Genomic DNA, 15151 nt, shown 5'->3' on the forward strand with positions numbered 1-15151 from the left:
CACAGCGCCCTCCGCTGGCTGAGTGTGGAGCGAGGACCCACTGTACTCTTCCTCTGTCCCTGTGGCTTACTGGTCCCTGGAAGTGGCAGCCAAATGGGCAAAAGTGTGAGTTCAAATCCCAATTCCTTCTCCTTGGAGCGCTGTGGCCTTGGGAGAGCAACTCCAGTCCTGTGGGTCTGGTGCCTTCCTTGGCAAAGCGGGCTGCCTGGCGCTGGTGCCCGCTGGTGGCCGGGGCTGGGGTCCCGGGCGAGTGTGTCACCTGGGAGGTGGCTGTGGACATCATCCCTTCTCCTCGTGGGTTGGTCCTTTGCCAACCCCAGGCTTTGCTCTGGGGCAGAGCAGCACACAGCTGGAGCTTAAGCAGTGTGCGTGAGCGGGCGTTGGCCCGTTGCTTCTCAAAGGGAGAGGGAAAAGGAAGACAATGAGGATGCCCGTGTGGTTTATTTTTGGTTTTTTTCTTTCGGTTCCGGGAATCAAACTCAGGACCTTGTGCTTGCTAGGCAGGCGCGGTGCCTCTGAGCTCCATCCCGGCTGCCTGCTTGGTTCTTCATCTGCATGTCTTGCACAGGGGTTCCTGGCTTCAGTCCGCGTCCCCTCCACGGCCCCCAGCCGGGTGCTGTCTGCACTCTAGGGCCGCCAGGGAGCGGCTGGCGCCGGGGTCCACGTGCAGGGAGGAGCCGTGCGAGGCCAGCAGCCTGCCCTGCACACAGGAGGCCCCGGGCGAGCCTTAGCCCCGCCGGCCTGCTGCTTCCAGGCCCCCACTCGCGGTGCACAGGTGATTTCTGACCCCAGGACTCCCCACGGGTCCAAGGTGCCCGGGGGTTCCTCGCTCCGAGCCCACGTGGGCGGAGTCCCTGCCACCTGCAGGCTCCCTGGGCCGAGCGGCCGACGCTGCCTATTGCCTGTTCCCCAGCTGCAGACCGGGCGCTATGCGCCCCGGGGTGCGCGCTGCTCTCGGAGCCCACGCCCTGGCCCACGTATTTGCTGGGGTCCCGGAGGTCGCCTTCCGAGTCCGTCTCCACTTGAGCCGCAGACAGCGGGGTCTGGGAGGCGCTGGATGAAAACGACTTTTATGGTCACGGCGAGAAGCCGAGCGCGCCCTCGCTGCCGGCCGGGCTAGGGATCGCCGCCCGCCCCTCGTCCACTGCGCAGGCGCTTCCCTCCGCCAGCCTGGCCTCCGGGGCACGGCTCTAGGGCGGGGCCGGAGCTGCGCGGCCCAATCAGCTGCTGGTGGGTGTGGCCTCGGGATCTGGCCGGCCTATAAGAAGCGGTGCAGGGGCCCAGGCAACCACTCGCAGCTGTCTGCGCGTCCTGATCCTCGTTCCCCGAGCTTCGCGTCGCGCCATCACCCACCGAGCCGGCCGAGACCGCGCAGCCGCCACTCCACGCGGAAGACGCCGCGAGGTGTGATCGGAGCCCTAGAAGGTAAGTGCGGCGTGGCTTCCTCTCCACTGCAAGCTGCAACCCTGTGCCCCTAATGTCCGGGAGCTGGAGTGACCAGAGGGAATGCCCCTGCTTGGAGCGTAGCTGGACTGTGGCGAGGGCTCTCCCAGCGGGCAGAACCTTGCTTTGAGGCTTGCCCTTTACGCTGAGGAAACAGGCGCTGGAGCCTTGGCATCGCAGTCCCTGGGCACAGGGAGCCCCTCGGTGGCTGCAGCTTTCCCCTCCTTGTCAGCTCTCTGGGGGCTGTGACGGTCCTGTGGTCCCTGACAGCGGCTGATGTTCCTGGAAGCTGGTGGAACACGTGTTGGGCGTGGAGAGCTCCACCCCCGTGTGGGGGCAGGCAGGGTGGGCACAGGCAGGTGCCTCCTGCAGCTCACAGGGCCACGCCCCTTTACCCGTCGTATTCCAGATGGAGAGTAGAGGGCAGAACCAGTCTGGAGCCCAGCTCCGGAGCTGCTGCAGCTTCAGGGTCACGGGGCCAGCTGTGGGGCAGACAGTTCCTGCAGGGCCGGGAGCACCCTTCGGGGGCTCCTTAGCCAGAGTGGGCCTCCCATAGCTGTCCGTGTGGGTAGACGGGCTGGAGCCAAGGGCTTGCTCTGGGTCCTGGGGGGTTCATGCCCCAGATGGAGAGAGGAGAGTCAGGCCAGCAGACCCAGAGCCTCCCGAGCTTGGCTGACCGGTGGGCACACCAGGAGGGGCTTAGCCAGTGCCTGGGCATTGTCAGCCTGAAGTTGAGTTGCTGGTCTGGAGAGAAGCTATGGGCGGCTGTGTAAATGCCCAGCTCACCCTGCAACTGAGAGTGGGTGTGGATTCCACTCTGAGCCTCCAGGGTCTGGCGTCTGCTGTTCGGGGCTCTCTGCTGTAGGCACTGTCGTCCTGCTGTGCCCACACCTGGCTGACTGCACGAAGAGGGAGCAGCAGGAGGTGCCGGCAAGTGCGAGCCCCGAGCATGCAGTTCACCCGCAGCACACCTGGACAGCTGGGGAAACCGAGGCCCGGCAAAGTGCAGTGCTTGCCCCAGGTTCCCCAGCTGGTGTGTGGCGTCAAAGTCACCCAGGTGGGTATTGGCCTGTGAGTCCTGCTTGTTTTAGGACCAATCTCTACCCGCTGCCAGCCCCACCTCTGACACTGGCCTTCACACAGGAGTTGTTCCATTGGACAGGGGCTCAGGGGACACAGCTGGATGCTGCTGGCAGGGAGGAGGCTGAAGCAGGAGACTGACTTCGAAGGGTGCCTGTGACATCAGAGTGGGAGTCCTGCGGGTGTTCCCGGTAATGCCCAGCTGACTGGCCGGCAGGACTCCCCGCTGCTCTGCGAGCTTGAGCTCGAGAAGGAAGTCATGGGCTGCCCTGGAGGCGGCCAGTTCCGAGGGGCACCCCGAGGCTCAGGCAGCCCAGGCTGTGCCCAGTGTGCCAGGCGGGGTGGGGAGGGCTCCACCCTGGCAGCGCCTGCCTGGCTTCCAAGGACAGTGCTTGGCCAGTGACGCTGGGGATTCCGGGCCCTGGAGGAGTGTGCTGGCGGGAGATTGGGCTCAGCTGGGGAGGGATGTGGGTCAGCACTGCCCCGGAGTGCAGCCTCAGGCTGGGGAGAGCTGAGGGCCAGAGCACAGCACCAGCTCCTTAAGGCTCAGAGCCCTCCCTCAGAGACCCGGGGGAGGGGACACTTGAGCGGACCCCAGCCCAGACCTCCTTGGCCTTGTGGGAGCGGGGCTGTCCTCTCCCTGTCACTAGCCAGTTCACTCCCTCTGGGAGGTGCCTCCCTGTCTGCTGCTGGCCCAGGAGGTTTTTTTCAACCTCTCTGGGTTTTGATGAGTCCCAGATGTGCACACCCAGCGTCACTCGGGGGCTGGTGGCTGTCAGGAGGGGAAAGCACGGCGGGCGTGATTCCACGTCACTGTGGCTTTGAGTTCAGTAGGTGCCCAGACTTCCGTGGGCTGGAGACCCGGAGCAGCGCCTCAGAAAATCCCAACTGGAGCACACTGTGTTCCGGGCAGGCAAGGCTGGGCTGCAAGCTGAGCTGTGTTCGCTTTTACTTTTCCTCGGGAGACACCTATTGTGGTAAATTCATGCGAACCTAAAATTTACCATTTTAACTATTTGGAAGTGCACATTTCAGTGGCATGAAGTATTCTACAGTGGTGCATGGCCATCCCTACTACCCAGTTCCAGAGCATTGGCATTATACCACAAGGGAGTCCTGTACCCATGACCAGCCAGTCTGGACCCCAGCCCCACCCCGGCAGTCACCTGTCTCTCTGGATTTGCTCATTGTGGGCATTGCATGGGTTGGAGTCACACAGTGTGTCTTTGTGTCTGGATGTTTTCACTCAGTATTGAGTTTCCAAGTCTCATCCACTTTGTAGGATGTAAGAGAACCTCGGTTCTTTTCTATGGCTGACTGGTTTTCCACCAGTTGCCCATACTTTCATGCGTGGAGGCGTGGCTGTCTCACCCTTGGCTCATCCCACTCTGAACATCTGTGAGCAAGACTGTGGACATCTGCTTTCACTTCTCTTGGTCATGGCCCTAGGAGTGGCATTGCTGGGTCGGAGGTGACTCTGACCTGTGTTCTCTTTTGTTGGCTCGAGGAAGCTCAGGTCAGCAGATCCCATTCCAGGAAGCGTTGAGGCCCCTCGCCGTGGGGCAGGGAACCCCGCATCTGCCCCCCCTTCAGCCACAGCAGCAGCTGGCAGGGAACCCCATGTGGACCTGGCCTGGGGGAGCCCTGCTCCACACCCGGCTTGGCTCAGATTGGTGGGGCTTCCAGCCAACAGCCCCCCAAGGCTGAGGACATTGTGGTCCAGCCAAGAGCGATTTATCTCTGATTGTCTCAAGCCCTGTGTCAGCTTAGACCAAAACCACAGAATCAGAGAGGAAAAGGCCTGACGAAGGATTTTGCAACTTCGGAACTATTTTTTGAAAAAAACCAAAAAACCCAGAAAACATTGTAAATTTTGAAATCCCACATTTTCAACTCCAATTTCTGGACAGTGTCCCATTTTGAGAGCAGAAGAGTGGGATTCCAGAGGGAAGGAGAGTCACCCTGCTTCGTGCCTGCAGCCCCAGGATCCTGGAACTGGCCCTGCCCCGAAGCCTGTGGCTAGGGAAAACCCCACTTGGCTCTCTGGGGCTGGGAGCTGGCACCTGGCTGGCACTGGGTGCGAGACCCACCAGATGGGAGCCTGGGGACGCCCGGGACAGGAGGCAGCCCCGGGAGCAGGAAGGGGGTGTGGGTGGGAGGGGCTGGGGCTGGCCAGGGCTGCCCAAGTGTGAAGGGCCTGGAAGTGGGCAGGGCCGTGGCAGGTCCCCTGCGGGTGTGGTGAGCTGCGGCTCCGCTCGGTGGCAGAGTAGCACAGAGCCCTGCCCTCAAGCACAGCGTGCTCTGGGACGAGCGTGTGCCTGAGATGTGCCTGAGATGTGCCTGAGCATGTGCACTGGCCATCAGGGAACCCACAGCCCCTCCGCCTTTGGGAAAGGAGAGCCCCAGGCGGGACCCGCTGTGCCTAAGGCCCCCACACCTGCTCACCCTGCAGACAAAGCCCAGGGTTGCCTGGCATCCAGCTGGGAGGTGGGCGGTGTCCCGAGCCTGGGCCTCTTGCATCTGGTTTTACCCCCACTTTCCTTCTCTGCAGAGGGGACCAGATTTCTGCAGTAGCAGGGCAAGAAAGTGACCTTTTTAGAGTAAGCTTCTTGGAAGCCAGGTGGGGTAGCATACGCCTGTGATCCCAGTACTGGGGAGGCTGAGGGAGGCAGATCGCCATAGCTTCAAGGCCAGCCTGGCTACATAGTGAGTTTGACACCAGCATGAGCTATATATCGAGACTCTGTCTCAAAAACCAAATCAAGCAAACAAAAAAGCAAATTTCTTGGAGCCCAAAAAAGCAAAGTCATCTTAAATAAAAATGCAAAATACGTGTGAATACAGGTAGATGCAGGAAAGTGGGCAAAACATGGGAAGGGGGACGTGAAGGACTGGGGTTTGGGGACCCCCGATCACTGTGAGGGAAGAAGATGGGCTGTGAGAAGCTAGAGCAGAGGTTCCCAAAGTGGGCTCCCCAGACCAGTGGCAGCACCCGGGACCTTGGTAGAAACGCAGATGTCCGGTGCCACACCCAGACCTCCTGGGCCGGAACCCAAGAGTGGCGGTGTGCCCGTTTTAACAAGGCACCCAGCACTTTCTGGTGGGGCTCAGGCCTGAGACCCGGTGTCCTAGAAATCAGGGCCTTGGCGCAAAGCTGGGGCTGCCCGGGAGACTGATGCCGGGCCTGGTACAACCAGAAAGGAGTTGCATGGTGACAGTGGCAGGAGCTGCTTGGTGGCTGAGGAGCCCCACACTCCAACGCCAGGGAGGCAGGCCCCTTCCGCACTTAGCAAGGAGCCATCCCAGCACCAGAAAAACCAAACCAGTGCCAGCTTCTGGCTGTTTGGAAGCCTGGGAACAGGCCCAGCATGGTGGCGTCCGTGCACAGGGCCGGGCCCAGCCAGGCTCCCTGGAGGGTGATCTGTGTGTAGCCCGGCAGGAAATCGCTGTTTCCTGGGAAGAGTGAGATGCTTCTTCCAGGAGGCGGCCCCTGCTGCCGGCTTCTCCCAACACAGGCTGCCGGGCCTGGCAGATATTTTCGGCGGGGCTTTGGCAGCACTGGACAAAGTGCTCTCAGAGTGGGGATGAAGGGCTCCTGTCTGCGGGGTGGGGCGGGGGCCAAGTGGGCGCCTGCAGCTGGATCTGGCCAGGCCTGCTGCTCTCCACAGGGGCACTCGGGGGCAGGCCCCAGGCGTCCTCTCCTGGGCTGGTGGCAAACACTGCTTCTCCTGATCCTTCCTCAGGCAGCCCACATGGCTGCACCCTTAAACAGCAGCAGCTTCCTCAGTGAAGTTGAGTGGCATCATGGAGGAGCGCCTTCGATTGTTCATTCCCACGCCACAGGATGATGTTCTCAAAGATGAGGCCGCAGAGCTGAGCAGCCTCCACCCCAGGAAACCATTCCCCTCCTCCCGGCACAGGCTGCCTTCTCGGGGTTGAACGCACACAGAGACCCGAGTGCTGGAGCATGGGAGTCAGAGTCCGTTTGTGGTTACTGCAAAATCAGTAGCCCTCAGAGTGGCCTTCAAGGCCCCCGGTGTCCCCTGGACCCCAGCCCTCCCGGCTGCACTGGTCCAGTGCCTGAGCCTGCTCCACCCCTGCGGCAGCACCTCCCACCCCACCCTCAGCTCTCTCCCCAAGCGTCTGGCGGCCTCCTCCCGCCCGGCAGGTGCTGTCTCACCCACTTTAAGGATCCTCAGGACTCCCCAGCGCCGGCCCTGGGGACCTTCATAGTGGAAGAAGCCGAGTTTCTGACTCACCCCTGCTACGACACCCCATCCCGGTGAATCAGCGTGTCACCCACGGCGGAGACACAGGCCACCTTGAGTTCACCCAGAGGAGAAGAGTTACAGATAGCCCTGGCTGCCGGGGCCTTAAAGCACATTGCGTGTGGCCGCTGCCCCTCCTTGGCCTAGCCGGCTGTGTTGGTCACAGACCCTCTGGGAGAACCTCGGCCCTGAGGGGTGGCTGGATTCGAACCCAGGCCCGAGCCGGGGCACTTCCTGCACTGTCCTCTAGGGCTGTCCTTCCTGCAGAGCGGAGGGCTCCTGTCCTTCTGCAGAACTTCTGTGGGAACCACGTGTCCCAGGAAACACCCCAATTCTGCAAGAAGAGAGGCGGCTAGAGTTACTCGTGGGGAATTTTGAGAAGACAACGCTCGATCACTCAGGCCCTTTAAAATGGCATTTCTTACGGAGCATCTTGGCTCGCGTGGAATGTGTCTGGTTTTTTTCTTCTTTGCACAAAGTAGGTTAAGTGAGTGACGAATGATCATCCTCCCTTTTCTGCCTGGAAGTTTGCGTTTTCTCGTGCCATGTTAAGATGCCCGGTGGGCGTTGTGCGCCGGCTGTCTGTTGCGTGGGCATCCTTGGTGGTGGGGAGCCAGTGGGACAACAGGCAGGGAAGCAGCCAGCCTGTCGCAGGCTGTAGGGAGGCTGACAGATCTGGAGGCTGAGATGGGGCCTCCCCCGCGTCTGGGCGCCCCCTGGTAACGGACGTTCTGCCCTCCCGCCTGGGATCTTCCGCCACAGCTTCATTCCTGGAATTTCTGGGTGGTTTGTGGGGATGGCTGGGCTCTGCCCTCTGCCTTCTTGGCCTGTGAGTTCTAGGTCCGCTGTGAGGAAGAGCAGAGCCCAGGGAAGCCTGGGCTGGGCCGGCTACTGCCTGTCGTCAGGGACAGGGACAGCCGAGGGGGCGTGGCTGTGTGGACGCAGGGTTAGCAGGTGGCCCTCTGCATGGCCACGAGGAGGCGCTTCTCTTCCCCGAGCCCCAGGTTCCTCGTGTGTGGAATGGGGTAATAACGCGGCGATCAGAGCCACCCGTGGGGAGGTCGGGAGCGAGGAGCCAGCGCCCGGCCCTGCATCCTCCCCGGCACCGGTGCTGTTTGGGTCACGACTGGCACGAGGGTCCGCTGGAGGACCAAGCTGGACAGCCCCAGGGGCCACCAGCGGCGGGACAGCAGATAGGCACATTTCAGAGGTGGGGAGCAGCTCAACATAGCCACAGAGAGATGTTGAATTTTGCAGGCTTGCGATTAAACAGGTCATATTTAAAATCCAGGTAATGCACCCTCAGAGCAAACCACCTCCAGCGTCTTTCTGCACCCTCTGCTCTCTCTGCCCTTGGGTTGCTGGTGTCCACTGCACCCTGGGGTGCAGTCACAATGTGGCAGGTTCGGGAAGGGCTTCCTGGAGACACCCACTCAGGGCTGGACACCGGCCACCAAGGAGCGTGGACACCTCATGGGGCCTGGGTCTCGGGGAGAGGCAGGCAGTGACCATGGACAGCCAGACTGCTGAGCCCAGCTGCGGGACCCCAGGAGCCCACTCAGAGCCACGGGAGGGGGCGAGCAGCACGCAGAAGTGGCCCTGATGTCTCACTGTCGTCAGTGTGAAGGACCAAGTCCTGGGGGCCCTGCAGGCCCGGTCAGGCCGTCCTGAAGCTGCCGTTCCTCAGGGATGCCAGTGCGGCAGACACCAAGCTCAAGTCAGTCTCCAGCGTTAGTCTCCAGCCTGGTGGGGCCCTTCGGTATTTCTCTCAGGTGCTGGACACCAAGAACTGGGTTTTGTGAGGGCCAAGGCTGAAGAGAACTGCCCCTTCCCAGCTTCCCGCTGTTACCCCAGGGTTTTCAACCCCTTCCCGTGGGTGTCAGTGGCGCCATCACTCCGGGCCAGTGTTAGAATCAAACCCAGGTCTTCCCTGAGAGCCCAGGCTGCAGACAACCAAGAAGGGAAGCTGAGTATGGTGGTGCATGCAGGTAATCCCAGTACACAGGAGGCTGAGGCAGGAGGACTGTGGAGTTGAGGTGAGCTCTGGCTGCAGAGTGAGTTCTGGGCTATATAGCAAGACCCTATCTCAGAAAACAAAACCAAACCCCAAACAAGCAGGAAGAGGAGGAGGAAGACACAGAAATCATATCTCATCCTTATATGGCTCCCCTGGTCCAGCTGGGAGGAGAGCTGTACTTTCATCCCGTAAATATTTACTGAACAGCCACTTGTCAGACCCTGGGGACTCAGCGCTGAGCAGGCCCGAGGCTTCCAGGAAGCCCCTGGGGATGCGCAGGAGCTAATCTGCCAGGCCTGGCCTGAGGGCGCCTCAAGGTCAGGGAACAGCGTGTGCAGGCACAGAGCTGGCCGGGCGGAGCTGGCAGCGGACTCCAGCAGACTTTCCCAATGTGGGAATGCAGCCGCACGGAGGACGCCGCACCGCACCCTTCCTGTCCCCTTGCTGCAGGCTCAGCTTAGTGTGCAGTGGCATTGCTGAGGTGCCGAGGGGACCCTTGCTGGATTTGGAGCACAGTGCTTTGCTGGCCCTGGTGTGCACAAAGTCCCATGGGGGGCAGGGGTGGTCGGTGGGTAACATTGGCGGAGGTTAGGTGTCTGGCTGTGCCAAGTCCTCCGGGCACTGGGAGGCTGGGCCGATGCCCCTGCAGCCTGGCAGGCCCTCGTGGGCTGGTGGGGCTCTCAACAGGGGAAGCCCCGGGTGCAAAGAGCACCGCACAGGGCCTGCTGGGGACAGGGCTGACACATTGCTGTATGCGCTTGAGATTCTGATGTGGAATTAGTACCTGAGGGGAAAGATGAGGCTCTTGAACTCAGTTCTGCTCCACACCCCAATGCCAGCCCTCCACTGAACTTGGTCTGAATTTGGTCATGGTTCTGTCACCCACAGTCACACAAACACACGTGTGTAGATCCATAAATCATGCATAATATATAGGCATGTATTTTTTCTCTCTTTTTCCAATGCTGGGGATGGAACTCAGAGCCTTGAGCATGATAGGCAAGTCCTCTCCTATATCCTGAGCCCTGTTTTAAAATTTACATAAATCATACCATCAGCGTAATATTCTACAACTTGCTTTTAAAATAGCCATTGTATTTAATATTTACTACTGCCCATGGACAACCCTGGCAGGCTCTTTTTCCTGCAGTCTAATAGTCCACCCCCTCTGACTCACCACGCCCCCTACTGGTGGCCTTTGAGCTGTGTGTGTTTGAGTCACGCCCAGGTTTTTGTCTGGACCATCACAGCAGTCACATGAGCAGCTTTGTGCCCCTCATATGCTGCAGCACAGATTGAGACGGCTTGAGTGCCATGTGACGCCGGGGCCCGGCTGGTGATGTCAGCGCCCGGCTCCTTCGCCTCATTCCCATGTCAGTGTGCTTTTGGCAGCACTTCCGCGGGCCTGGCCTCCGCAGCTGGATGTGCGTATATGGTGGGGTGACCAGCCTGAGAGACAGGCTCAGAGGTTCTTGGTTTGGTTCCCAGCAGTGCTGGGAGCACACAGTGTCCTTGCTGCCCATCCTGGCTCTGCCCCAAGAGGCGGCCTCCGGGGACAGCGGCACTGGTGCACTACGGAGGGGCAGCCCAGCCCATGGCACAGGCAGGCCGGGACCCGGGAGGGTTTCCAGGGCTCGGGCTGGGAGCCGCAGCATTCCCAGGGCTCCTTGGCTCCCTCTCCGCCGCCGGCTGCCAAGGCTGTGCTTCCTGGGGTGCCCGTCTCGGCCTGCGGCCCCCGACAGGTGAAACCCGGGCTGGCTGCAGGGTGTGGCCAGGGCAGAGCCGGGAGCCCCCTCCGGGCCTTTGGTCAGTCTTCTTCCCTGCCAGGGACGGGCTCCCTCCTCTGCCCCTGAACCAGCCCTGAGCTGCTCGACCCCAGGCCCAGCGCCCTCTTCATGCAGCGCACCATGCAGCCGTGGCCCGGCACCGAGAGTCCTTGGCCTCTGAGTCTCCTCTTAGCCGGTGACCTGGGCTGCTCCTGCCGCCCCCTGAAGCCTCAGCCTCCTGTCCTGTGAGCCAGGGCAACCACAGCCAGGCTCCCGGGTTATGGCACTGGCGGGAGGTGAGGCAGATAAGTGGCCAGCTGGGAGGGCACTGATGGGGGCTTTGTGAAGGCCCAAGGATCCAGAAGGCTGGGCCGGAGCCCAGCACAGCTGGCACCAAAGGCATCCGTCTGTGAGCGGGGTGAGGACTCGGGCTGTCGCACCTGCCGAGCCCACCTGAGGTGACGGGGCACCGGGCCCCAGCCCAGCCCAGCACCTGTCAGGGTGGCTTCCAGGAACACACTGGACACACAGCTCCCGGACGGGGCGGGGACACTGGGGTCTGGGGCCACCATCTTCCCTTTGTCCCCTCAGCCCTGGTGTTGGCTTCATCACCTGCAGGAAATCGGGCCTGCATCTGGCAGATTGCCAACCCCCTGGCAGGGCGGGACCCATGGCAGGGAGGTGGTGGTACGTGCACAGGTACCAGCTACCCCTGAGAGCCACTACGCAAGTGGCCAGGTCAGTCCCGGAGTGTCTGTGACAGGCTCCCTGTTGGGCGGAGGCTGGGGGAGACTGTGTGGTCCTTAAATGCTGCCCTGCGCCATTTTCTGTGGCTGTCACTAAAACCCCCAGGCTGAGAAGTTGATAGAGAAGTTTACTTGCTCTGGAGGCTGAGGTCCAGGGTCCCAGCTCTGGCATCTGCTGCACTGTGACATGCAGGGGCCGCCTCCTGGCCTCGCCTACACCTCACGGCTCCCAAGGGCCCCACTTCCAAAGAGTCTGGGGACCTGGTTTCAGGCCTGTGAACTTTGGGGGACTCTGCAGAGCCACAGAGTGGCCTGCGTGGTGGGGACAGGGATGGGGATGAGGGGTTGTGGAGGATGCGGTCAGCGGGTCGCTGCCTGCACTGTGCCCAACCTGTGGAGGATGGACGACTGTGTGCTGGTAAGTGGGGCTCGCGCGTGTCCTTCGGTGGCACGAGATGACTCCACGGGGCCAGTCTGGGCACGGGGGATGGAGCCCGATTCGAGTCCTGAGGAAACGGAAGCGCTGGCAGAATCAGGAGGTGTGAGGGGTGGCCTGAGAGCTCAGGTCCCGACCCCGTTCTGGGGCGGCTCACCTTGCTGAACCCTGGGTTTGGACCCAGCCCTGCCCTTCCTGTTCGCAGGACACTGGTCAAGGAGCCTCTGGCCTCAGTTTCCACATCTGCCAAGTGGGAAGGAGCGCTCTTGCTGTGGCCAGCTCAGCCTGATCTCCTCCTTGCACCCTCTGCTTCCTTCCAGAGCATCCGCATCCGGTGCCACCTGGAGCCCAGGCTGCCTGCCTCACCCAATCCCGATGCACCGTGGGGCCATGAGCTGCGTCCCGAGTGGCTTCGTCCCCTTGGGGCTGGTGCTGCTGGTGTGCGGTGCCCAGGGCTTCCTCCTGCCCAACGTGACTGAGCTGGGGGAGCTGCTGGGCCGGTACCAGCGGGCCGAGCCGTACTCGCGGGTGCGCAGGGCCATCCCCCGGGAGGACCGTGAGGAGATCCTGCGGCTGCACAACCAGCTCCGGGGCCAGGTGTCCCCGCCCGCCTCCAACATGGAGCACGTGGTGAGAGCACCCGGCCGCTGTCCTCCCTGCCACAGCGGTGCCTGGGGCCACGTGTGAACATGGCCTTGTTCCCAGTGCCTTTGTGGCACCTCCCTCGCCCAACCCCGGCCTCAGTTTCCCCCTCCCTCTGTTCCGGTGACAGTGAGATGCCAGATCTGGGTCTGTCCCACCTTGTCCCCGTCTTCCCAGGGTCCCAGGGGAAGCCGAGTCCTTGAGGGGGCTGCTGGAGGTGAGGAGAGGCCCTGGGGTCCAGCACCCCAGCCTCCACCCCTTGCTTTCTGAGGTCTGGGGGTCGTCCCTGCACGGATGTCCTCTGTCCCAGGCATCTTCATCCGCAGGGATTCTGTCCACACAGCAGCCGTTACCCAAGGCAGCTTTTAGCACTTAAAATGTAGCCAGCATGACTGAGGAACGCAATTTCTTTTTGTGTTTCCATTTTTGAGACAGGGTCTTGCTGTGTATCCCAGGCAGTGATCCTCCTGCCCCAGCCTCCCGGGTGCTGGGATTACAGCGTGTGCCATGACGGCCAGTTTGAGGAACTCAGTTTCTAATTGGATTTCATTTTAATTAGGTTGAAGCTCCTGCCTGTGGCTAGCCGCTTCTGTGTTGGCCAGGGCAGGTCACCCCACCCCACGAGCTGTCTCCAGAGCCTGTGCTGTCCCTGCCTGTACCCTGTTCTCACCCACCCCTGCCTCCCTTCCCTGCAGACCTGGGACGAGGAGCTGGAGCGGTCAGCGGCAGCTTGGGCCCAGCAGTGCATCTGGGAGCACGGGCCCACCAGCCTGCTAGTGTCCATCGGGCAGAACCTGGCTGTGCACTGGGGCAGGTGAGAGCCAGCTGCATGTAGGCTTCCAGCGCCTGCAGGTTGGTGTCTGTCCAGAGAGGCCTGGGCGTGGGCGCGAGAGAGCACCCTTCTTGTTGGCAGGTGGGGAAACCAAGGCCGGGCGCCCAGGAACGCTTGCCACAGTGGGCAGAAGGGTGGGAGACTGGGCCGGGCGCCCAGGACGGCGGGGAAGGCCAGTGCGCCCCAGCCCCGCACTTTACACTGCTCTGGCCATCAGGGCTGCCGCTGTGTCCCTCTGGGCCTCCAGCTAGCTCTTTGTCCCCTGTCTGCAGGCAGCATGGACAGCTGCCCATCACCGTAGTGACCGGCCCACCACAGAGAGCTGGGCCGCATGCCCCAGTCCCCTCCCAGGGCCCAGGGCCCAGGGCATCTCAGTGACCACAGCCAGGGCAGTGGCGAGCGGCCAGGGGAGACCAAGCGCCCAAAGACCCCAATTCACGTCCTCACTGCCAAGGCCCAGGACCCTGATCGGCCTCCTCGTCGCCCTGCCTATGGGAGCCTGGGCCGGGCCCCTACTGGCTGGTCACTGCACCGTCACGTCACGCCCAGCTGTCAGGCCGTGACAAGCCTGGCAGGTGTCACTGGGGGGAGAAGGCGACCTCGTGGAGGGAGTTGGCACTGCTCTTCCTTTGGTGAAGTTTGGTTTTCATAAAAACAGCCCACGATGCTGTCAAAAGAAAACGTCCGGGGGCAGAAGTGTCAGGCCGCCGAGGGGCTCGCTCCCCAGCGTGCTGAGCTCCTCCAAGGGTCTGGCTGGAGCCCGTGAGCCTTTACGTGCTTGCAGCTGGAGCCCCGAGCTCTCCTCAGAGCCTGGCCACTCCTGGTCACGGCCTCGGGAGCTTGGCCTGCGAGCGCCTCCCACCCTCTGTCCAGCTCTGGTGCTGGCTGAGGTGATGTCATCAGGACGGCTCGAGGGTGGACACGGCACCTCCTCCTGCTCAGTTGCGTGCCGCCACGTTTTCCCCAAGCAGCCCCGGGACAGGAGGCCCTGTCCCTGGCCTCGCTGACCAAGCTGTTGGCGCTGGGCCTAGCAGCGAGGGCTACCAGGTGTCTGCTGCCGGCTGCATCGCTCACGCAAACAGTCCGCCCTTTGTCCGCTCTTCTCTGTGCGGAAGCCACTCTGTCCTCACGGTGACAGTGCCCCACCATCTGGATCGGGTCTCTCGGCTTTCCTCGTTACAGCAAAACCACACGGTGCCCCCTGGCCCGTGGGCCCAGGAAGGCAGAGGCTGTGTAGCCCTTGTGGAGGACGTCCAGGGACAGGTGCAGAGGCAGCCCCCGCAGTGTTGACACTGCCGGGAGCCCTCGGGGTCAGGCTGCCGGGACCCCGGAGTGTGTGCTGGCCTGACCGCCACAGACGCCGGAGCTGAGGCACGGGCTCCTCCGGGAGGGCCACGCGGGGCCTTCCCCAGACACAGGCTAACCTGTCCCTGTGGGTGTCCCAAGTCGAGTTTTGTCGTAAGCTGCAGCCCCTGCAACTGCGGAGTTCACGGCTGCATGTGTGAGGGTACACGCACGACTAACCCAAGAAAGGCCCCGGGGCCCGGGAAGGGCCTCCTGCATGGCGGTGTGTGGCCCCTGGCAACCCACAGGGACCCAGGTGACCCAGGGCATCCTCGCGGTGATTTTAGGCACCTTCCATGGTGGCGGGATGCCCGGGCTGCACCCTCCGAGCAGCCCCTGCCTGCCCCAGGTGGTGGGTGTGTGGTGGCCGGGCTGTGACCCTATTTTCACCCCGCAGGTACCGCTCGCCCGGCTTCCACGTGCAGTCATGGTACGACGAGGTGAAGGACTACACGTACCCCTACCCCCATGAGTGCAACCCCTGGTGCCCCGAGAGGTGCTCGGGCGCCATGTGCACCCACTACACGCAGGTGAGGGGCGCCCAGCCCTGCACCCCAGGGCTTCCTTCCCTTCCCCC

At 62.2% G+C, this 15151-nt stretch overlaps 1 protein-coding gene across 2 annotated transcripts in view; it reads left to right on the forward strand.

The window, feature by feature from the left end:
- The first annotated feature begins 1290 nt into the window (after window positions 1-1290).
- Crispld2 (cysteine rich secretory protein LCCL domain containing 2) overlaps window positions 1291-15151 on the forward strand; it is a 42957-nt gene continuing 29096 nt past the window's right edge. For both annotated transcript variants that reach the window (XM_004842726.3, XM_021256614.2), the window contains exons 1-4: window positions 1291-1425; window positions 12077-12386; window positions 13094-13212; window positions 14972-15104. In XM_004842726.3, the coding sequence (XP_004842783.1) occupies window positions 12132-12386; window positions 13094-13212; window positions 14972-15104 (507 nt within the window). In that variant the 5' untranslated portion in view covers window positions 1291-1425; window positions 12077-12131. The remainder of the gene's footprint in view (window positions 1426-12076; window positions 12387-13093; window positions 13213-14971; window positions 15105-15151) is intronic.

This window comes from Heterocephalus glaber, unplaced genomic scaffold (genome assembly GCF_053883595.1).
Source record: "Heterocephalus glaber isolate CG9 unplaced genomic scaffold, H.glaber_assembly_v1.0 deba00000071, whole genome shotgun sequence".
Lineage (NCBI taxonomy): Eukaryota > Metazoa > Chordata > Mammalia > Rodentia > Bathyergidae > Heterocephalus > Heterocephalus glaber.